Source organism: Chelonoidis abingdonii, chromosome 5 (assembly GCF_003597395.2).
Source record: "Chelonoidis abingdonii isolate Lonesome George chromosome 5, CheloAbing_2.0, whole genome shotgun sequence".
In the NCBI taxonomy this organism is placed as follows: Eukaryota; Metazoa; Chordata; order Testudines; family Testudinidae; genus Chelonoidis; species Chelonoidis abingdonii.
Window position 1 is genome coordinate 109,635,717 of NC_133773.1, and position 24,946 is coordinate 109,660,662.

The following is a 24,946-nucleotide window of genomic DNA, read 5'->3' on the forward strand; positions in this document are numbered from 1 at the left end:
ACACTGATATCAGCTCTGTGAAGACTCAGCTTAAGGGACTTTCCCCAGCACTCATCTGCCCACCGCCCTTGGAGTGCAGACCCAAAGGTATATTGCCTTGTGCGCTTTATAGAAAGATCTGCACAACGCAAGCTCATAAAAATTCACCCGTTCCCTCAATGTGAAGAGAGATATGCATAGCTTCTTCTGCTGCTCACCCTCCCCAATATGGATTGCACAAACTGGGTTTAATAATAGGGCTGTCAAGCAATTAAAATAAATCACAATTAATTACGCTGTTAAACAATAATAGAATGCCATTTATTTAAATATTCGGATATTTTCTACATTTTCAGATATTTTGATTTCAATTACAACAGAATACAAAATCTACAGTGCTCACTTTATATTTATTACAAATATTTGCACTACAAAAAAGAAATGTCAATTCACCTCATTGAAGTACTGTAGTGCAATCTCTTTATCATGAAAGTTGAACATACAAATATAGAATTATGTAAAAAAGAATAACTGCACTTAACAATAAAACGTCAAACTTTAGAGCCTACAAGTTCACTCAGTCCTACCTCTTTTTCAGCCAGTCACTCAGACAAACAAGCTTATTTACATTTGTGGTAGGTAATGCAGCCCACTTCTTGTTTACAACGTCACCTGAAAGTGAAAATAGGTGTTGACATGTCATTGTTGTAGCCAGCGTAGCAAGATATTTACGTGCCAGATGTGCTAAATATTCATATGCCCCTTCATGCTTCGACCACCATTGCAAAGGACATACATTCATGCTGATGATGGATTCTGCTCAATAATGATCCAAAGTAATGGGGGCCGATGCATGTTCACTTTCATCATCTGATCTGAGTCAGATGCCACCAGTAAAAGGCTGATTTCCTTTTTTGGTGGTTCAGGTTCTGTAGTTTTCGCATCAGAGTGTTGTTCTTTTAAGACTTCTGACAGCATGCTCCACACCTCACCCCTTAGACTTTGGAGGGCACTTTAGAGGCTTAAATCTTAGGTCTAGTGCCGTAGCTATTTTTAGAAATCTCAGATTGGTACGTTCTTTGTATTTTGTAAAATCTCTCGTGGAAGTATTCTTAAATCGAACAACATATGCTGGGTCATCATCAGAGACTGCCATAACATGGAATATGTGGCAGAATGTGGGTAAAACCACGGATCAGGAGACATACCAATCCCCCTTCCTCCCCCACCCCTCGGAGTTCAGTCACAAACCTGCGGGGCTCAAGTAGTGTTTCTAGCTTTTGAAGTTTTTCAAAATCCTTGTCTGTCAGCACTGATAGATGATGCTTTTGAAGAGCTAATGTGGATGTGATAACAGCTTTATTGCAAAGAAAGTGCTGAATCATAGCCAATGTGGAGTTCCATCTGGTTGAAATATCTTGTACAAGAGGTTTTTATTTCTATCCATTTGCAGTTTGTTGTATTCCTAGTTCTGTATTGTTAGCTGGACTGTGTTTTAAATGGCCGACAAGTTTTCTACATTTTGCCAGCATGTTTTCTAAACCACCATCACTGAGCATTACTGTAATGGATCGCTGCAGACTGTGAGCAATGTACATCATCTGTTCAAAAGGCAAGCAACTGGCTGCTGCTACCATGTTACATTCACTGTCAGTACTAATCGTTGTTACCTTTTTTTGAATATTCCATTCTTTTGCAACATCCATGAAACGTTCTGCACATGCTTCAGCATAATGTCTCTCTTCAGTATGAGTTATTGTTACAGCAAACAACTGCAAGCATCAGTAAGGTGTGCCATGACACCAAGATAGCTATGATTGTTCAAAGATGTCCAGCGACCATCAGTAAAAGCAACAGCTAGTGCATTTTTCAGATGCTCCAACTTTGTGGTCTTCTCATTGTCATATAGGTCATTTATTCATGATGCAATGGTTCCTCAGGATGGAAAGGTGTATGATTGATTGGAAGATGCAATTTGAATATATTTCTTAGCCCTCTGTCATTTACAACGTTGAGTCCATAGCTATCCACTTTGCAATAGCATTGGTTATTGTTATTGTTATCCTTTCTTTGATCCAGGGGCCTGTAGCAATCCTGAAACTCTGTAATTGTACTCTGTCGCAGCTGGTTGGATTCATTTGCTGGTGGTGGGTTATCTGGAGCACAAAAGCATGCTTAGAACATAGGTGGTACTGCAGACTTGAAGTGCTTCTATGGTATTGGAACTCAGCCTTACAATAGTTACAAACAACAGTCTTTTTAGCCAAAGAACAATCTGGAAGTATTTTAAAGAAACTTCCCATTCAAAAGACCTGAACTGTTGCTGCTTTGCTCCATTATCTTTTTCTGATATTTAATCACTCCAGGTCATGAAAGCACAGTAGAACTGTATCCATGTCTGCAATAATTCAATAAATTCTTCTATATGATCAATATATTTGTGTCCTGTTCAAAAGAGTCCTTGCCAAGGATATGGAAAGATTTTACCTCAGGATTAACATTCAGTAGGAGATTGATTTGTGCTGGAGGCTTTTTTTCACCTGCTGATGCTGGGTTAGCTTTTTGTATACTATTTTGTATGTGTACTTTAGAGGAGTGCTGGCTTCAAAGTTGACCCCTGGGCAGCACAGAGCTGGCGGGAAGGTATCAGCCTCAGCCGGGGGAGGGGCGGAGCTCGGGGGGGTTCAGCCTCAGCTGCAGGCGGCACAAGATGGGAGGGGGCTCATCCTCAACTTCATGTAGCACAGAGCTCAGCAGGCACGGGGCTCGGGGTGTGCGTATCAGTCCCCGAAATCGGGGTGGGGATGGGGTCAGGCCCATCCCCAGCTGCGGGTGGCATGGAGCTCGGGGTGGGGGTCAGCCCCAGCTGTTGACGGTACAGGGCTAGTGCGGGGGTGGGGAGGGAAGCCCCCAGCATGGGCAGTGCAAAGCTCGGGGTGGGGACTTAGCCCCAGATGCAGGCAGCAGAGGGTAGGTCAGTCAGCCCCAAGAGGCGTGCGGAGGGTGGCTGGAGCGAGCCCTAAAAGGTTGTGGGGGAGCTTGGGCGAGCCCCTAGCCGTCCTGTTTTTACTTTTAAAAAAATACTTCTCTGGTGGAGCCGGTGTGAGAACCACGTCTTCCTGTAGCCTCTTCTCTTTCCGCTCGCTCTCTGGTGGCAGCTTGCATTACCGCGCCTGACCTGGTGTAGGTTCTCTGAAGCAGCTGATGCTGCCCTACTATGATTAATCCACATTAAAAAAAAATTAACACATTAATTATGCTGTGCATTAATCACATGTGTTAATGGTGGTTAATCGACAGCCCTATTTAATAATAAACAAAACAAATCTATTAACTATAAAAGGCAGATCTGAAGTGATTATAAGGGATAGCAAACAGAATAAAGCAGACTACTAAGCAAATAAAACAAAACACTGCAGACTAAGCTTAAGATCTTTTGATGAAGTGGGCTGTAGCCCATGAAAGCTTATGCTCAAATAAATTTGTTAGTCTTTAAGGTGCAAGTACTCCTGTTCCTTTTTTTTGGTTTCAGGAAGTAATTTCTCACCCAAAATATTATTTTAGGCCAGTTGCAGAGTTTCTGTAGCTTAGAGTTCCAGTTATTTCTTCTTACAGACTGGAACCCTGCCTCAGTCTAGACTCTCCCCTGTCTTTCCCTTTGTTCCTCCAGGTACTTTCAGCAGTCCTTCTTCTTGGGTAGGCAATGGTGAAGAGTCCAGATTAACCCCCTCAGCCTTAAAAAAGATTTACCTAAGGCGGGAAACCTTTGTTTGATCCCCATACCCCTACAGAAGGAAAACACCAGCAGAGTCCAAGGTGGTATTTTGTATCAGGTGACAGGACCACCTGACTTTGTAGTGTCACAGTTACCTCCCAGGACACCTCTCAGGAAGTTTCTTCCTAATGGCCCATCAAGGCTGTGGTGGCCGGTTGTGTGGTGGGAATCTCCCAAATACATACAGTTGTAATTATTGGAATTGGAAAAGGTTCGGAAAAAGGCAACAAAAATGAGCAAAGGTATGAAACAGCTACCATATGAAGAGAGATTAATAAGACGGGGACTTTTCAGCTTGGAAAAAGAGATGACTAAGGGGGGATATGATAGAGGTCTATAAAATCATGACTGGTGTGGAGAAAGTAAATAAGGAAGTGTTATATACTCCTTCTCATAACACAAGAACTAGGGGTCCCCAAATGAAATTAATAGGTAGCAGGTTTAAAACAAACATAAGGAAGTATTTTTTCACACAACGCACAGTCAACCGGTGGAACTGCTTGGCATAGGATGTTGTGAAGGCCAAGACTATAACAGTGTTCAAAAAAGAACTAGATAAGTTCATGGGGGATAGGTCCATCAATGGCTATTAGCCAGGATGGACAGAGATGGTGTCCCTAGCCTTTGTTTGCCAGAAACTAGGAATGGGTGGCAGGGGATGGATCACTTGATGATTACCTGTTCTGTTCATTCCGTCTGGGGCACCTGGCATTGGCCACTGTCGGAAGACAGGATACTGGGCTAGATGGACCTTTGGTCTGACCCATTTGGACTAGTCTTATGTAATTGTTACATAATCAATATTCCTAACTTTAGATACAGAAATGATATATGCATACAAACTGGATAATCATACTCAGTAAATCATAACCTTTCCAATGATACCTTACAAGACTCATCTTGCATAAAATATATCTTAGGCCATATTCATATCATAACCATATTTCTATGAAGAATGTAAGGAGTAACGTCACAGGGGGCAGGTGACAAAAACCTACAGGTAAATCAAAAACATGGAGACCTGGGTTGGAATCTGGGGGGGGAGCATAGGCCATTATAGCAGGGATAAGGAAGAAACAAGAAAGAACATAGGGGGAAATCAAATCAGTATTTTAGATGTCTGTATATACAATATGCAGTATTATATATAGTATATTAGATGTCTGTATACTAAGAAAAAAGAAGAAATGGTAATTAACAAACATATCTAGGACATAACTGGCATCACAGAGACTTGGTGGGATAATACACATTACTGGAATATTGGTAAAGAAGGGTACAGCTTGCTCAGGAAGGACAGGCAGGGAAAAAGGGAGGAGGTGTTGCCTTATATATTAAAAATGTGTACACTTGGACTGAGGTTGAGATGGACTTGTTGAAAGTCTCTAGGTAAGGATAAAAGGGGTAGAAAACAAGGATGATGTCATGGCAGGGGTCTCCTACAGATCACCTAACCAGGAAGAAGCAGTGGATGTGGCTTTTTTTAAACAACTAACAAAATTATCCAAAGCACGGACATCTGTTGGGAAAATGATACAGCAGGGCACAATTATCCAACAAGTTCTTGGAATGTATTGGAGACAATTTTTTATTTTCAAAGGTGGAGAAAGCTACTTGGGGAGAGGTTGTTCTACATTTGATTATGACAAATGGGGAGGAACTGGTTGCAAATTTGAAAATGGACAGCAGCTTAGGTGAAAGTGATTATGAAGTAGTAGAGTTCATGTTCTAAAGAATGGTAGGAGGGAAAACAACACAATAAAGATAATGGATTTCAAGAAGGCAGACTTTAGCAAACTCAGGGAGCTGGTAGGTAAGATTCCCATGGGAAGCAAGTCTAAAGGGAAAAACAGTTCAAGAGAGTTGTCAGTTTTTCAGAGAGACATTATTAAGGGCACAATAGTAAACTATGCCACGCATAGGAAAGATAGGAAGTATGGGAAGAGACCACTCTGGCTTAACCAGGAGATCTTCATTGATCTGAAACAAAAAAAAGAGTCCTAAAAAAGTGGAAACTAGGTCAAATTACAAAGGATGAATATAAACAAATAACACAATTATGTACGGACAAAATTAGAAAGGCCAAGGCACAAAATGAGATTAAACTAGCTAAAGACAAAAAGGTTAACAAGGGAGGGATAACTCAGTGGTTTGAGCATTGGCCTGCTAAACCCAGGGTTGTGAGCTCAATCCTTGAGGAGGTCACTTAGGGATCTGGGGCAAAAATCTGTCTGGGGATTGGCCCTGCTTTGAGCAGGGGGGTGGACTAGATGACCTCCTAAGCTCCCTTCCAACCCTGATATTCTATGAAAACATTCTACAAATACATTAGAATCAAGAGGAAAACCAAGGACACAGCAGGCCTGTTACTCAATGAAGTGAGGAAAACAAGAATTGGAAATGGCAGAAGTGCTAAATGACTTTGTTTCAGCTTTCACCACAAAGGTTAGTAGCAATTGGACATCTAACAGTGAATGCCACTGAAAATGAGGTAGGATCAGAACCTAAAATAGGGAAAGAACAAGTTAAAAATTACTTAGACAAGTTAGATATCTTCAGTTCACCAGGGCCTGATGAAATACATCCTCAAATACTCAAGGACCTGACTGAGGAGATATCTGAGCCATTAGCGATTATCTTTGAAAAGTCATGAAAGATGGAAGAGATTCCAGAGGACCGAAAGAGGACAAATATAATGCAAATCTATAAAAAGGGGAATAAGGACAACCTGGGGAATTACAGACCAGTCATCTTAACTTCTATATCTGGAAAGATAACGGAGCAAATAATTAAGCAATCAATTTGCAAACATTTAGAAGGTAATAAGGTGATAAGTAGCAGTCAGCGTAGATCCATAATAGCTTTCTTTGACAGAATAACAAGTCTTGTGGATGGGGTATATCTTGACTTTAGTAGGCTTTTGATGTAGTCCTGCGTGACCTTCTCATAAACAAACTAGGGAAATACAACCTAGATGGAGTTATTATAAGGTGGGTGCATAACTGGTTGGAAAACCATTCCCATAGAGTAGTTAGTTATAAGTGGTATACAGTCAAGCTGGAAGGGCATATCGAGTGGGATCTCACAGGGATTAGTACTAGATCCAATTCTGTTCAATATCTTCATCAATGATTTAGATAATGGCATAGAAAGTACACTTATAAAGTTTGTGGATGATACCAAGCTGGGAGGCATTGCAAGTGCTTTGGAGGATAAGATTAAAATTCCAAATGATCTCGACAAACTGGAGAAATGGTCTGAAATAAATAGGATGAAATTCAAATCAGGACAAAAGCAGAATACTCCACTTAGGAAGGAACAATGAGTTGCACACATACAAAATGGGAAATGACTACCTAGGAAGGAGTACTGCAGAAAGGGATCACAGTGGATCACAAGCTAAATATGAGTCAACAGTGTAACACTGTGACAAAAAAAAACAAAAAAAACCCAACCTAAATAAAAAAAGCAAACATCACTCTGGGATACATTAGCAGAAGTGTTAGCAAGACACAGGAAATAATACTTCGGCTAAACTCAGCTCCGATTAAGCCTCTGCTAGAGTATTTTATCCAGTTCTGAGCACCACGTTTCAGGAGAGATGTGGCCAAATGAGAGAAGTCCAGAGAAGAGCAACAAAAATTATTCACGGTCTAGAAAATATGCCCTACAAGGGAAGATTGAAAAAGTTGGGGTTGAAGAAAAGACTGGAGGGGAAATAACCTTTTATGTACTTGAAAATAGTTACAAGGAGGAGGGAAAAAATTGTTCTCTTTATCCTCTGAAGATAGGACAAGAACCAATGGACTTAAATTCAGCAAAGGCAGTTTAAGTTGGACATTAGGAAAAACTTCCTAACTGTCAGGGTGGTTAAGCACTGGAATAAATTGTCTATGGAGGTTGTGGAATCTCCACCATTGGAGATTTTTAAGAGCAGGTTAGACAAATACCTGTCAGGGATGGTCTAGATAACGCTTAGTCCTGCCATAAGCGCAGGGGACTGGACTAGATGACCCCTCAAGGTCCTTTCCAGTCCTATGATTCTATGATGATGAAGGGCAGGGCAGGGCAGGAACATATTGATTTGCATTTTAGTAAACATGTAACCTCTTTCACTCATAACCATGCCTTCATCCTCAGAGCTGGAAGAAACTTTATGTAGAGGTAAACCTCGGGGAAAAAAAGCATTCAAAGGGTAACTGGACTATAAAAGTGAGTGGCAGAAACACCCCAGGAACCTTCTCTCTCTCTCTCTCTCTCTGTCGCTCTTTCACCTGAGAAGACAAAGCAGCTGCCTTTGGATTTTGGGAGGGCTCTCACCTGAGAATTTGGTCAGCCCTGTTGCTGGGAACATCTACCTTGAACCAAATCTAATTTGTTTAACTTTAGTTACCAGGAAGCATTTTATCTTTATTTCTTTTGTAACCATTTCTGATTTTAATACTTATACTCACTTAAAACCTATTCCTTTATAGTTAAATAAACTTGTTTCATTCTTTAATCATAACCAAATCAGTGTTGTGTTTAAACAGAATTGTTTGATAACTCCAATTAAAGTAGCAAACTGTTAAATACTGACCTGTCACAGGGGCAATGGACCTCTAATATCTAGACTGTCCAAGAGAGGGCTGGACAATGCAAAACACACATTTTGAGGGAAGATCTGTGACCGGGAGTGTGTTGGGGCCACTCTGCTAGTGGTAACCAAGAGTGGTGGAAGCCAGAGTGTGATTGGAGAGCTTTGGCAGGCTGCAGTTACACACAGACACTTGGGTATGATCTGCTTGCTGTTTAGCTATTTGTGAGGGGCCAAGGCTGGGAGTAAGAACAGCAAAGCATTATGAGGCACCCAAGGTTGCAGGGCAGGTGATAGCAGCCCCTCAGTGGTCTGGATTGCATGCCACAATGTCATAATCCCACTCTTTGAAGTATATATACTTACAACATCCTTGTGAGGAAGGGAAGTGTTATTTATATGAATTTTACAGATGGAGAACTGAGGCACAGAGGTTATGTCTACAATGCAGATGGGAGCGAGGCTCTCAGCCCAGGTTTACAGATTCTCAGGCTATTGGAGTCATAGTATGAGGTAGTATATTAAAAATGGCAGTGTGGACATCGTGGATCACGTGGAAACTCAGGCTAGCTGCCAAGCTCAGACTCAGGGGGCTGGGTGGGCTTCAGAGCCCAAGCTTCCATCTCACCCACAGTGTCCACTGCTATGTAGGAATAGGGAACAGCGTGGGAAAAGGCAGGAGTGGGAAAGAGAAAACAAAGGGTTCAAGGTGAGGAGGCCAGTGAAGTCAGTGGGTTTAGATAGTGAATAAATAGACAATGAAATGAAAATGCTGGCAGCACTGAAGACCTTGAATTTCATGCAGAATATAAGAAGCCAGTGCTCTTAAGAGACATGAGATATATGAGGAGTGGGCAATATGGTCTTATGGCAGGAGCAAAAGTATTCAAGTGCTAAACGGTGAGTAGACTTGAGGGGGAAAGTCAGGGAACCTGGACCAAAAGAGTTTACAGGAATCCAGGTGAGAAAATAATGGCACAAATCAAATTTTGACAGTGGATGAAAATAAAGGGTTGGGGGGTTTTTAAAGTGCATAGAGAGGGAGAAGCAACAAGACTTGGTGATAGCCTGGGTCTGAGTAAGAGAGAGGTCAAAGCAACCCCTGAGTGAGATGAAGGGAAGGTGAGTATAAACTGCTCCCCAGAGGAATAAGCTTGTGCCTTTGGAAACAATGGACCAGATCCTACTCATTTACACCATTGTACTGCCAGGGAAACTTCACTGTCTGCTGAGAAGCTGGGCTAGATTTACAATGGTGTAACTTTGGTCTAATGGGTATTTTGTGATATAATCTCCATTTTAACCACATAATTTCTTTCCAAACATGAGCTATGTTAGTCCGTAGGCTTCTGTTATGTTAAAAAAGACCAGACTACAGTACAAAAGCAAAAACCCCCAACCCTTTAAGAAAATGTAGCTTGCTCAAAAAAGGAACATGAACCTATAGAGGCTCACTGGCACTATCTAGTGGTCAAAGAGAGAATTTACCTCAGCTATGCTAAAAACAAAATGCATTATATTAAGGCCTCATATTCAGCAAAGCACTGAAGAACATTTCTGACTATGAGCATGTGCTTAAATCTCATTGACTTCGATGGGATCTTAAATATGTGCTTACATGCTTTAACAACTTGGAACCTAAGGCAGATTGTTTGTCATGACAGGTGTGGGGAACAATAAAGTCTTATTTATGGCAAAAAGTATAGTTTTCATTTTAAAAGGATATCGTGGGATACTAAAGTAACATTAAATTGTTTTTCCATGGGAAATTGAGAAGTTAAATAGATATATTTTACTTTTACACTAAAATGGGTTAAAATTACTTAATTCTATAATATATCTTAAAGAACCTAAAAGCTACATCTGGAAAAACAAAACAAAACATGAAGTCTTGCTCAGTAAGGGTTGGTGAGATTTCCAGACATCATGACGTTTTATGGAATAAAAAGAAAGGGTTACTTATTTTACAGTAATTACAGTGATTCTTCTAGAGGTGTTGTCCACATACATTCCACTGCTGTTGTGCTTGCCCTGTTCTGTACTCAAGTTCAGATTACTTTGGCCAGCTGTATCCATTGGGGGAGGGGGCTCTATGTGCACCCAGAGTGTCCATATGTCTCCTGCTGGAGGGCATAAAGGACAGTGTGACCCCACCACCCCTCAGTTCCTTCACCAATACAGAATCCAGGTCATATAAAACTCTGTAGTAGCAAGGAAGGCGGGCAGGTCATAGAATATATTATACCAGGACAATGCTGCTCAAAGAGCCACAGTTAGTATAAGGGAAATGTTTTGATCAGTCAAACAAAGTTTGGGGAACTTCTGTTTGTGGAAAGTTTTAAAATCACAATACTCCCCCAAAATTAAAGATCAAATCCAGTTCCCACATAGCTGTTTCCAACCCTCCTGGTTGTGAAAAATGCTTTTGGAGACACATACTAAGTGCAATCAACAGTGTTGTCTTCCAGAATCTCCAGAAAGCCGGTAACAAGTGCTCTATAAGTCATCACACTGAAGACAACATTACCTGTTTCATTGCTGACCTCAGTAGTAGGTAGACTAAAGAAAGGTGTGGGAGTGAAGTCACTGGGAACAAGCAGGAATTGGGGGTTGCTGAAGAAAAGCAAGTACAGAGGGAAAAGAACAGGAGATTTACAAAGAAAGAGAAAACAGAAAATGGAGGATGAGGAAAGAAACAAAGGTCAGAAATATCAGTGTTTCCAAGGTGAGCATATTTTCCCATTAAATGCAACAAAAGATCTTGAATAATGATAACTAAAAGTTATTCACGTCAGTGGGATTATGGACTTGAGTTCATTCCTCACTTAGGAAGTACAGCATGCTATTTCCATTTATAGATGGGTAAACTGAGAAACAGCAAAGTTAAGTGACTTATTCAAACTCACGCGGCAAGCTGCTGTCAAAGGCAGAAAGAGAATTCAAGTTTCAGGGCCAGGACCATGCAATCTTAGATGATGTACACCCAGGCTATGGATTTAAGATTCCAGTTGCGAAAATTGGAATGATTTAGGCTTTAGGCTGTAAGTTTGTTTTTACCTACCAGTTATGTTTTACACATATACACAGAATGTTTACAGTACTTTTTGAGAAGCTTCAAAGCAATCTTTTCCCCCCTATCAAACATGACCTCCATTTAGCAAACATGTTGCAGTGCAGAAGCCTATGGATGATCTTTGTTTATATCTGTGCCTGCGTAGTAGCATAATTGAGGTCAGTAAGACTGTAAATAGTTCTGGGAAAACTAGTAATCAATCATTACTAGAATGCAACAAGGGAAAGCTCACCTGATTTATTTTGGTGTAGGAGTACGGCCAAGTCATGAGGATTGCTCTTTTTTTTTGGCTTTTAAAACAAAAGTTGACAAGAGTACTCCTAACAAATCACATTAACCTTACCAACTTGAATAGTTCCATTGACATCAGTGAAATTATCTGCATGATGTCACAATGGGTCAAAGTCTTCTTGTCTATTTGTATAGTCTGATCAATTGACTTGTAGCAGTTGCCAGGTTCATTCCTGTTCAGAAGTTTAGGTTTGATTGTTTCAGCATATTGTAAAAATCTATGACTCTTTATAAGTCTGCTGGATTCAATCCAAACTACCTGTTTCAAAGTAGTATGCAGTATAGTTGTAGCACTGTTGGTCCCAGGATACGAGAAGACAAGATGGGTGAGGTAATATAGGTTACTGGATCAAGTTCTGTTGGCCCAATAAAGGGTATTACCTCACTCACCTTGTCTATTTCAAATAAGCTCTTTGACAGCCAACATTAAATAAAAGCTACTTACTTATGTTAGTGAAAACTTTACACTGCCAATTGTTTCAGTTAAGACACTACCCAAAATTAAGGTTAATCCCATGAGCCTAGGTCTGAAGTTAAATTTACTCTGTAACTGTTTTTACAACACCTTCAGAAAAAATAATGACCGTCTAAAGTAACCAAGGTAAATGTTATCTATTTTAAAAAACTGATTTCAAAGGGAATTTCTAGTGAAAGGTTCTCTCCAGTTCCCCTATTGGAACAATTCAGAAGACAAGAACATGGCCTAAACAATCAAGGCCATCCTTCTTCCTCTAAATGCAAGCTACAGTCCCCCCAGGGTTACCTCAGTATAATACTGATTGAATTGTTTTTGTTAATTTGAGATTTTTAATATTTTAATGCATCTTCTAATGTCTTGAGGTGCATGTACCAGACCCAATGAAAATACACAATTTTGCTTCTAAGCAGCAAAAAGGGTTGGAGCCCCACATTCTCCCAACTCCACCCTTAGGTAGACAATTAGGTATTGCCAGCACAAGCACCCAGCTGATCTCAGCTATTCAGTAGGCACTCTTTAAGGAAGAAGCCAAGCAACATATAGCACTACACTGATAAAAAGTCAGCATTAAATTGCACATAACAGCAATAGGAAGGTAGAGTACCAGCTCCTGGAGAAGTAGTGTAATATATTCCTTACAACTGATCCTAACAGGCGGACTTACCTGCTGTAACCCTCCTTTGGAGGCCACTCAAAAGTATTGGCAAACCCTGGAGGGAGATACGTTCATTCTTAACAAAAATATGCATATGATGTATATCAGATCACCAACGTCTTCTATGATGTGTCCAGTGCTATATGTTTATTATACAAATCTACATTCGTGAGTTGAAATGAATTCCAGTAGAAAATGAAGACTGTACACATCAGGGCAAACTTAACATACAAACTAAATACAAAATCTCATTGTTTCCTATTTGTATATTCTGCTTGTTAACTTACACGAGCTGAAATTGATATCCTTTAAAAAAAAAACAACTGTTTTAAGATCTTCAAAGTCAAAAACAATGGATATGTACTCTTAAATTTAAAACGGTATTTATAAAACCTTGTACACTTTCAAAATGCTCCTTAACCAATTTTCACAGGAAAACAGAGGTAAAAGACTCAGATTTTGCATCAGCTTATGCTAGAACAGACACTTAGCCCCACATGAGTGTAGTCATCTGAATGCATGGATTTCCAGGTCTGATCAGGATAAAAGCGAGTTGCCCACCACCACAAACTAGATCGGTGGCATAGCCAGGACTAGAATCTGTCTCTCTCAACTACAGATCATGTAATTCAATCAGCTCTTTCACAGTTTTACATAACTCTCTGACCCACACATTTATCCTGTAAGGGTTAGTGATTTAATAACCATGTAACAGGTGGAAATATTGCACCTTCCTTACCCTGTTTTTGATGTCAGCACTTGCAGAAGAAATGCTGTCCTTCAGAAATGGTTTCCAAATATTTTGTTCTAAAGTGCATGCATCCATGTTTAAATCTACACATTTACTCTGTGAGTGATTAAAGCTATGAACAATAGATATAGCCAAGATGTATTTTAGTTCAGTTTTTAAACAGAAGCAACTTTATTGGAACTGTTTCTTTAAATAGATCAATATGACTTTTGTATGAGGTAGAACCAACTCCCTCCTCCCGCCCTTCTCAATCTTACTTTGTTGAGGAACATACCTGAATTGGTGTGAAATTTTCCAACCTCAAGTTTATTAAACTAGATTCTTGGTTTTCTACCCAAGACTCAAATAGCAGCATAGTGACAGTGCCACGTAATACGACAAAGCTGCTATAAGCAACACCAATTCATATATGAGGTGAAAGCCTGATCCCAGCTCCTGCACATGAATAAGTCCACCAGAGCAGCATACAGGAGCTCTAAAAGCCCCAGATTTGGCCAGATGATTCCCCCAGCACAGGAACTCGTGAAGACAACCATAAGGCTGCTTTCTGAGGACCATCTCACAAGTCCTGGTATAAGGGATAGGGCATGTCAGGCCTAGGACTCACAGCAAGTAACCTTTTAGCATGTAACCTTGGAAGTGATGTAGCCCACAGGCAACCAGTGACAGGCCTCCAAGGACTAGGTTATGCCAGGGGCTTCAGAGCAAATCTAGACTTAGGAGTGTGCTGGTTGAGAGTTTGAAAGTGGAAGGCAGCTTGGGTGAAAGTGATGATGAAATGATAGAGTTCATGATTCTAAGGAATGGTAGGAGGGAGAACAACAAAATAAAAAGACACTGGATTTCAAGAAGACAGACTTTAGCAAACTCAGGGAGTTGGTACGTAAGATCCCATGGGAAGCAAGTCTAAGGGGAAAAACAACTGAAGACAGTTGGCAGTTTTTCAAAGAGACATTATTAAGGGCACAAGAGCAAACTATCCTACTGCGTAGGAAAGATAGGAAGTATGGCAAAAGACCACCCTGGCTTAACCAGGAGATCCTCAATGAGCTAAAAATCAAAAAAGTCCAGCAAAAAGTGGAAATTAGGTCAAAATAAACAATGAAATGGAGAAAACGTACACCAGTTTTAATAAAAACATGATTTTAATATTGTTTACAGATTTACAGTTATATCACATTACATGCTTTCTGCATTGTTCACTCATCTTGCATATACTAAGTCTTTCACCTGTATTTATAAACTCAGAAAGGAATACTCAAACAGTAGAGTAAACTACAATGATCTGCATAATTTATTCTGATCAGATTTATTCTATAAGTGGCTACAGATTAACCCCAATAGCAAGTTCTCTTTTCCCTTAAACGTATGAAAAAGTGTTTCAGTTCTAAACTCGAAAATCATTCAGCCATCTCAGTGTCAGTCCATTTTGCTCCAGTAGCTACAGAACTCTAAAGAAAAATTTAGTATTAATCTTCAGAATCAGCAGCATTCATTGCAGTGACTACCTAAACCACCATATTGAGAATCCTTCTCCAGCAACACCTGAACAATACACTCATTAGTGTATGAGTCAGAACAGTTGCTTTGAACATATCCATCTTCAGGCACACCTTGTGAGGTACACAGACAATGTTGTTATTTCCTTCCAAATGGATCAGACCACACTTTTAACCCTACAAATCAAATAAAAAAAAAAAACCACCATCAAGAGTTTATAGATTTTTATAGGCCAAAAGGACAACTATGATTATCATCTGACCTGCATAACAGGTCAAAGAACTGCACACAGTAATTTCTGAATCAAGCCCATAACTTCTGTTTGAACTATAGCATATCATTTAGAAAGACATCCAAGCCTTGATTTAAAGAATTCATGTGAAGAAGAATCTAAGTAAGTTGTTCCAATGGTTAATTACTCTCTGTGTTAAAAAACTGCACCTTATTTTTAGTCTGAATTTATCTAACTTCCATCTGTTATGTCTTTTTCCACTAGATTATAGAGCTGTCTATTATCAAACATTGTAGACAGCGATCAAGTCACTGCTTAACCTTCTTTTGGATAAATAGACTGAGCTTCTTTAGTCTCAATCCATAAGGCATGTCTTCCAGACCTCAACTCATTCTTGTAGTTCTTTTCTTAACCTTATTTAATTTTTCAACATCCTATTTGAACTGTGGATACAGTGGATACAATATTGAAATAATGGTCTCACTGATACCATATACAGGAGTATTCCCCTGCAGTTGATTTTGGACTTTTATAAAAAAAATTGAAACAAATAATCCTGTAATACATCTTAATAGATATGGCCTCTTTCAGAAACACAAATAGCCTCTTGTCTCAACAACAAATGGCCAACCTTTAGCTAGTAGTACTTTAACCCTCCCACAGGCAAAGTAAATATAAGGGCTATCAGCAAGAATCTCTTTCACTGGCACAGCAAGCCATAGAAGCTAGCTGGAAATTACAACAGTAGTTATCAACAAAATATTTCTGACACTGGAAATGATAAATGCTCAGGCAGCTCAGTTCATAGAATATCAGGGTTCACAGAATACTTAGTCCAACCCCCTGCTCAAAGCAGGGCCAATCCCCAAGTAAATCATCCCAGCCAGGGCTTTGCCAAGCCTGACCTTAAAAACCTCTAAGGAAAGAGATTCCACCACCCCCTAGGTACCCATTCAGTGCTTCACCACCCTCCCAGTGAAGCACTGGAAGGGTTACCTACGATTTTTCCAAGGACTGAGGTGAGGCTGACTGGCCTGTAGTTCCCCGGATCCCTCCTCCTTCCCTTTTTTAAAGATGGGCACTACAGTAGCCTTTTCTAGTCATTGGACCTCCCCGATCGCCATGAGATTTTCAAAGATAATGCGCATGGCTCTGCAATCACATCCACACAACTCCTTTGCACCCTCAGATGCAGTGTATCCGGCCCCAATGGACTTGTGCTCGTCCAGCTTTTCTAAATAGTCCTGAACCACTTCTTTCTCCCAGACGGGCTAGTACCTCCTCCCACTACTGTGCTTCCCAGTGCAAGTAGCTCTGGGAACTGACCGGTTCATGAAGACGAGGCAAAAAAAGCATTAAGTACATTAGCTTCTTCCACACTCCTCTGTCACTAGGTTGCCTCCCTCATTCCTTAACCACCTTCTTGTTGGTAACACTTCCTGAAGAACCACTTCTTGTAACTCTTATATCCCTTGCTAGCTGCAACTCCAAGTGTGATTTGGCTTTGCCTGATTTCACTCCTGCATGCCTGAGCACATATTTTTGATACTCCTGCCTCGTCATTTGTCCCATCTTCCACTTCTTGTAAGCTTTTTTGTGTTTAGATCAGCAAGGATTTCACTGATGTAAGACAAGCTGGTCACCTGCCTATCACTATTCTTTCGACATATCGGATGTTTGTTTCTGCCTTCAATAAGGATTCTACATAATTTCTTGGTTAGAGCTTCTATTCAGTAATGGGGAGTGCAAATGTACACTTTTACAGTAAAGCCCAGTTCTACACATAGAAGCTGCATCATTTTAATTGGTTTAGAATCTTAGTTTAATCTGTACACAACCCTCTGCACAGATGCTCTGAAAAATGGTTTTAAAGTGACATATCTTCCACACAAAGGGGTTGCACTAATTTAACTAAATCAATTTCAAGACCAAGTTAGTTAAATTGGTGAATTTTCTGTGCACAACAAATGGTGACACTCTACACCCCAGGGAGCGCCCTGTAATCATCACAGGTATTGTCTGCAAGGGAGTTACAGTTCAGTAACTTACTTGCACAAGGCCTCACCAGGGGAAGATCAACCTTGCCTAGTGGTGACTCAGCAATGCGCCACCAGACAGTGCCTTATGTTCTCCAAACACATGGATGGAATAAGTGTATAAAACCAACACAGACGGCCCCATGCTTTACCTTTTGCTCCTCCCCCAACCTATGCTGCAAGCAACAAGGACACTCCAACAGAGGAGACTGGACCAGTTCAAGGGTAAAACCTGCGTACTATGATCTGCAATATCCAGTGGGTGAGAAAGAACTGTTTCGTCTAGATGTTGCCCAGATCTAATAGGGTTGAGAGTTATAGACTGCGTACTTACATTTTCTTTTCTTAGTAACCACTCTACTTGTAATCAATAAACTGTTTTACAGTTTATCGTTTATCAGTGAGTTTGCCTGAAGTGGTTTGGTAAATCTGCTCAGGTTCACAAAAGCTGGTGTATATCACTTCCACTGATTAAGTGGTGAAACCAATTAATAAACTTGCACTGGCTCGTCTTGAGCAGTGCAAGATAATATATTTCTGAGGTACAAGGTTGGGAGCTGGGGAGATTTGGCTTGTGCCTTTCTCTGTGTGATTCATGAGCGGCTGTGGGAGCATTCATGCAATCTAGCTGGCTGTCGGCTCCCCAAGCGCTTGTGTGCTGAGAGATACAGTGCCAGGAGGGGTTTGCTTGCTTGTAACTAGCAAAGCATTGTGAGAGACAGCCAGGCTGGAAGTTAAGGGGCACAGTGATCCCACAGTCCCAAGCTGCACCTCTGGGATCCCGTCACAGACGATGCCTGAGAACACTGTTTAGTATTAAGTCTCATATTAAAACGCTGTTTTTTTTTTTTTTTTTTTAATAAGAACAGGGAATAAGTAAATGGCCAGAGTATTTAATTTAACATACTTGCTTTTAAAGTCTATTTAAATGCTGAAATTATAGTATTCAGTGAGTGTTTTATTAAATGCATAAACTCAGAAATACAAACTGGATATACCTGGAGGCTGAACATCCTCTTGAACAATACCAGATCGATTTGTTGCCTGGTCCTTCCCTGGTAAACACAACAAACAGTAAAATCATACAGAAAAGAAACACCATAGCTAACAAAATGCTATGAATCAGAAAGCCAACAAAAAAAAAATCTGCATGTGATAGTCTGACATGCTGGTGAACAGCAGTCTTCTCAGTAAGAATACAATAATCACACAGGATGAAAGCTTGTATCTTAGACCAAAAAACAGCAAGACAATTTTTGGATAGATAACCAAACCAAAGAGAGAGAATGTGAAAGGGAGTACCTGCGTTTCTATAACATAGTGTCAGCTGTGACCAAAAGGTGATTTTAGGGTACACAACACCTTAATGGCAGATAAAATCCAACACTGATAAGTGCAAAATAATGCACACTGGAAAAACTATACATACAAAATGACGGGATCTAAATTAGCTATCACTTAAGAGAGTGATCTTGGGAGTAATTGTGGATAGTTTTCTGAAAATATCCATTCAATGTGCAGTGGAAAGCTAACAGAATGTTAGACACCACCGGAAAAGGGATAGATAATAAAACAGAAAATATCATAATGCCATTATATAAATACATGGTACACCCACACCTTGAATACTGCCTGCAGATCTGGTCGCCCCATCTCACAAAAGATGTTAGAATTGTAAATGATACAGCAAGGGGCAACAAAAATGATAGGTGTACAGAACAACTTCCACATGAGGTGAGATTAAAAAAAGACTGGAACTGTTCACCTTAGAAAAGAGACTACAAGAGAGAGAACATGATAGAGGTCTATAAAATCATGAATGCGTGAAGAAAATGAATACGGAAGTGTTATTTATCCCTTCACATAACACAAGAACCAAGGGTCACCCAATGAAATTAATAGGCGGCGGAGTTTAAAACAAAAAGGAAGTACTTCTTCACACAGCACACAGTCAACCTGTGGAACTCACTGCCATGGGATCTTGTGAAGGCCAAAAGTATAACAAAAAAGAATCTGATATTCTCATAAAGATAGATCCATTGATGGCTCTTAGCCAAGATGATCTGGACACAACCCCATACTCCGAATGTCTCTAAACATCCAAATGCCAGGAGCTGGGACTGGACCATGGGATGGATAACTCGATAATTGCCCTGTTCTGTTCATTCCATCTGAAGCATCTGGCACTGGTCACTGTTGGAAAACAAGATACTGGGCTAGATGGAACATTGGTCTGACCCAGCATGGCCATTTTTACAAAATGGGAGTGTGGTTAGCACATTTTGGGAGTGTGGTTAGACTACTAAAATATGATATGACAATAATGTATCTTCTTAAAGACAGGGCTGATAGAACTAAACATCATTAAGTTTCCCTGACACTTCCCAACAGAAGAATCTATTTGCAATAGCTTTTAACTTTAACCATTTGGGTTGAAAATTTCCCTTCCAGCAGTCTGCCTCAGGCTCCCCACCCCGCCCGGGAGGTGGGAGGGAGAGAAACTGTGACAGAGTTGGAAAAGGAGATTGGCGCTTGCTGGCCAAAGAGACTAGAAATTGGAACTAATGAGACAGATCTGTGGAAGAAGCAGGCTGGGACTAGGAGCTGTGAGGGGAGAGAACTATCACTAGGATCAGATGAGGAGCTGGGAGATATACATATATTGATACTATCCATTGACAAGGAGGAGTGAATTAAGATTGCACAGACAACCTTAATTCTGGAATTTCCAAACTTTTGAGTGCTTGACTTTGTAACCTTAATGATGTCCTTTTAGCATAGTGTTTTTATTTTGTAAGTAATCTATATTTAAACTGCACTGTAAGGAGGAACAGGGTATAGAGAAGAGGGTATTCTGGTGGAAAGCTTCAGTTTGAGGAAGTGGAGCTTCCCTAATAGATTGTAGGTGCTTACCAATTAGCAAAATTGAAATACAATCAAAGTCCCTCTGAAGTGGCCATGAAATTAATATTTCACTTTCTCTTTTACAATTCAGAAATATTTTCAAATTCTTTCAATAGATGAATCACAATAAAGTTTGTGTTAAAATGGATATAAATTTTAGAGATTAGATCCTTTGTTCTCCATTAAGAGTCCCCTCTTAAAAGCTTGATATAAAATTTCTGTGCCTATTTGATCTCCTGTGATTTTTCAAACTTTTTTCCTTTTCTGTTTCCATCTGAGTTGTTATATGGCTCTTTGTGCACAACGGAGCAACATAAACTCTGGAATCAACTGAAAGTTAATTTATGCTCCCCCTACTGGCTCTGCATCAGCAAAACACTAAACACTAACTCATCTAGGTGTTGCATAAAAAACATTTGATTTTTTAAAAAAATTGTTTACAGAATACAATGGCAAGTTTAAATATTATTTAAGAGTCAAAGAAACAGTAGATTAGAAAAGTAGCATATCCTAGTCAGTTTACCATGAAAAACAAAGAAAAAAATACAATGTAGTTTAGACTAGCATTCAAGGCAATGTTCTCAACATTCTAGTCCAGGGGTCGGCAACCTTTCAGAAGTGGTGTACCAAGTCTTCATTTATTCACTCTAATTTAAGATTTTGCACACCAGTAATACATTAAGATTTTTAGAAGGTCTCTTTCTATCAGTCTATAATATATAACTAAACTATTTTGTATGTAAAGGAAATAAGGTTTTTAAAATGTTTAAGAACCTTCATTTAAAATTAAATTAAAATGCAGAGCCCCCCCCTCCCACCAGGTGGCCATGCCCAGGCAGTGAGAGTGCCACTGAAAACCAGCTCACGTGCTGCCTTTGGCACACGTGCCACAGGTTGCCTAACCCAATCTAGTCACTCAAGAAAGCATGACCAGTGACTAAGGTAGCTCTTAAATTCACACTATATACAAGTTACATATGTGGTATACATATGGGAAGCTTTATGCATCCCTCAAGCTTGGAATGTTCTCTTCTGCCTCATTCAAATGACTCCTTAAAACTCACTTCTTCTGCAATATTTATCAGAACTGAGCAGAAGGTAGAAAAGATTTTTTTTAACAGATTTCAAGATGTGTTCATGCCTCACTGGTCCACATAGCTGTACACAATTATTGTCATAATTGACCTCTCTTTTCCTCTTCTCTTGATTCCCCCATACACCGTCACACCAAACTCAGACTCTTTAGGGATAGGTCCATATCCGTAGTTGTTTCTGTGAGGGGACAGTACATTTTGGGAGCTTGAAAAAGTAATTACAACTGCATGGATGTGAGATATTTAAGTAATGGGAAACCATCAACTTGAAGTTTAGGAATTTTTTAAAATAAAGGCCTTTTAGGTACTGGAGGTACAAGTGTTCCTGTGTGTTCCCCTGCCTTATTTTTGTTCACAGTAGAAAATGGAACACAGCAATGCAGCCCGGATTCAAAATCTAGAGTTTCTGGATTCCAGCTGTGCTCAGGCCATCAGTCCATACTGCCTCCTATATTGTACCTATGCACACATATACTGTGTAGTGGATAGTGATCAGCCTATTTTGAGTGATAGTTTCGAGTTGTTTAATATGGTTCTATTTTCCACTGTAAAAGGTTTGCCTCAGCTCCCTTTTCTATAATAATGAGATATTGAAAACAAATAATAAAAGAAGGGGTTATTCAAAAATATTTCTAAAGCAAAGATTGGCTGTTTTACACGGTGTGAAACAACAGTTAGTATACATTAGGAACATTTATTCTCTGATCTGCAACAAGTCATCTTTATCTGAGATAGAGACGAGAAATAGGGAAAAAAGTGAAAATAGCAGCTTGTGTTAAGTGAGTTTGTTGCAAAAAATGTTTTCCAGACACCATAGGAGGTTCTTGCAAGCAAACTAGCAAGTGTTATGGATATGAAACCCATGCTCACTCTACAGTTTACAATGTAAAAGGTGAAAAAAAAAAAATCACCCCTCTACCGCTAAGGTCAGATGTCTTAAAGAACAGTACTTCCACAAGACCATTCACTATGCAGAAGGGACAGAATTCTTTGGGGGATGATGATGCTAGGATTAGTGGTGCTAAGCCATCCTATATCCATCATGATGGTAGGTAAATTAGAAATGAACTGCCAAGTTAACTGAATACAGCTACAATAATCACCGATGGAAATCATCACCATGACACCTTTTTCTTCAAAGCATTTTATCTGAAAGAAGAAAACGCCTCTCCTGGATGTTTCCTGCTAAGTAGTTACTGAAAATATAGAACAGATGACAGCAGGGAGGTGTCAGTTGTCAGGTTAGGGACCTTTATTCTGAGAGAGAGTAATGGTGCTCCGTCAGGATGTCAACATTATATGTATGTATTTATAGGCTGGCTAAAAATACCAAAGAAAATCTGAATCCCTGCAACAGCCAAGAGGATGAGGTTAACACAGGTGGGGAAAATAACTCGTGATCAGGAGAGTCAGGAAGGGGTAACTCACAGGGTAAATGAAGCACTTGCTGTATGGTATAGAGGCGGTGTTGTGAGGAGCGAGAGGATGAGTCCTAGGGATTATCTAGGGAGGGGAGATGGATGGGGCATGCCCGAAGGGAATGTTGCTCACTGGGGCCCATGGCGGTCCCGGGAGGACAGGGGTCACGGTGGTGGGTCCACAGGCTCAGCCGCTCAGGGTGAGGGGCACAGCCCGGCGGAAGGGCCCGACAGAATGATGCACGGAACGCGGGGGCGTACAGGGGAGAAGCAGCAGAGGGACACGGAGAACGGGGATCACGTCACGCGAGGCTCGGCAGGGGGGGGTCACTGCGCTGCCCGCCCCCAGCGGGGTCACGCGAGGCTCGGCGAGGGGGTCCGTACTCACTGTATTGCTCCACCTGCAGCAGCGGGCGGAAGTAGATGGGGTAAAACGCCGCCCCCACCACGGCCACGAACCCACCGAAGATGAGCAGCGTACGGGAGATCCGCGCCATAGCCGGCAAAGGACGAGGCGAAAACGCTGCGCGCTAGCGGAACTTGCCCTACCTACCCTCTCACCTCCTAGTTTGCACACTTCCGCTTCCGGGGCAAGCGCAGGGGATCCCGGGAAGCAGCCTGGGTCACGTGAGTTCTCCGGCTTGGGCGAGAGCTAAGCGACGCCCTCTCCCGGAGGGGGCCGTGTTCACGCTGTCGCAGAGCGGCTCGCCCAGACCTCCCCGTTCTGCGTCCTAGAGCCGGGCTGCGAGCTTGGCTGCCGCCTGCCAGTGCTCCCGGGAGGCGCGGGGTCACGGCAGCGACGCTGCAAATCGCGAAGCAGGCTGAGCCCGAGTCTCCGAGGGCGCGCAGTGGGCTGGGCTTTGGACAAGCAAGTGGTAGAACGGGGTGGAGGGGCGGTCTCGAAAGCCGCGCTGTGCGGACAGGCAGGCAGGCACGCAGGAAAGAGGGGTACACGCAGGGCCGGCGCTTTCATTTACACGACTTAGGCAGCGCCTAGGGCTCCAGCATTATGGGGGGGGGCGGCATTTTGCCAGGGGGGCGGCAGGCGGCTCTGGTGGAGCTGCGGCAGTCATACCTGCGGAGGGTCTGCTGGTCTCGCGGCTCCGGTGGACCTGCCGCAGGCATTTCTGCGGATGGGCTGGTGGTCCCGCGGCTCCACCAGAGCCACAAAACCCGCGCACGGGGTGGTGAAATGGCCCGGTGCCTTGGGCACCAGAAACCCTGGTGCCGGTCCTGGGTACACGAATGATTCCTGAGGGGTTAGCGTTGTAGGCGGCTGAGGGGAGAGGTGTCAGCTTTATATAACTTCTTACATCTGTAAAATAAAGTGTATGGTACATTTATATCAGCCATGGTCTCGGTACCCTTTTTTTCCCCACATTTTTAGGGTCCCCTCTTTCCAACTAATGGAGCAGCTCATGATTTAAAACCCTTTGTTACATCCCATCCTGCCACAGTGTAATCTACTCTTGGGGGAATTTTGTGTCACTGTGCATGTGCAGAATTCATGTCCCCTGCAGATTTCTATGTTTCCCTGCAGAAAAATGACTTCTAATGGGGAAGCTGCACAAACTCATGCACTTCTCCTTGGCAGTGTAGGCAGGTCAGATCGGGCACCTGAAGTAGCCAGTAGAGATGTAAATCATAGAGGGAAGAGTGGTGGGCTTGTGAGAGAGACATTCTGTCCTTCTCGCTCTCTATTGCACACTAGGCATGGAGGGGCAGAGCTTCAGGGTGCGTCTGAGGAGTTAGGCGTGGGGCAGGCCCTGTTCCCTCAGGCAGAGCAGAATACAGCATTCTGCCTTCTTAGTGAATTGTTCCCATTGTCTTTGTGAATTTCCCCAGGAGTATAAAACAGGTCTCAAAGTTTTAAGGCTCCTTTACATTGCCAGAGTGGTGAAAAGGACAGTATTGCCTTATAAATGCTTATGGTGCTTTAGTGATTAGAACTGGTCTACATTTTTGGACTGAAAAAGTTTCCTATCAAAATGTGCTCCATGAACTGTTTGCTGCTGACCATTCTGGAGATAGTCAGTAGCCAATATAAATCATCATTTTGATTCCCCAGCCCTCCCTTGCTCCTCAGTTGCCTATGATTATGGCTGGGAGTTTGTCACAGAGGTCATGGATTCCATGACTTTCCATGACCTCTGTGACTTCTGCAGCAGCTGGTGAGCCTAGCTG

General features: G+C 41.5%; 1 protein-coding gene and 1 pseudogene across 1 annotated transcript; both read right to left on the minus strand.

The window, feature by feature from the left end:
• Positions 1–278: 278 nt before the first annotated feature.
• LOC142046899 (E3 SUMO-protein ligase ZBED1-like) lies at positions 279–12,889 on the minus strand (annotated as a pseudogene).
• Positions 12,890–14,701: 1,812 nt separating this feature from the next.
• On the minus strand, positions 14,702–23,341 carry SMIM20 (small integral membrane protein 20). The gene is made up of 3 exons (XM_032806622.2): positions 23,151–23,341; positions 18,345–18,401; positions 14,702–15,254 (listed from the first exon to the last, which is right to left on the minus strand). Exons 1-3 carry the CDS (start codon positions 23,257–23,259, stop codon positions 15,217–15,219), a joined length of 204 nt encoding a protein of 67 aa, XP_032662513.1. The 5' UTR covers positions 23,260–23,341; the 3' UTR covers positions 14,702–15,216.
• Positions 23,342–24,946: the final 1,605 nt, after the last annotated feature.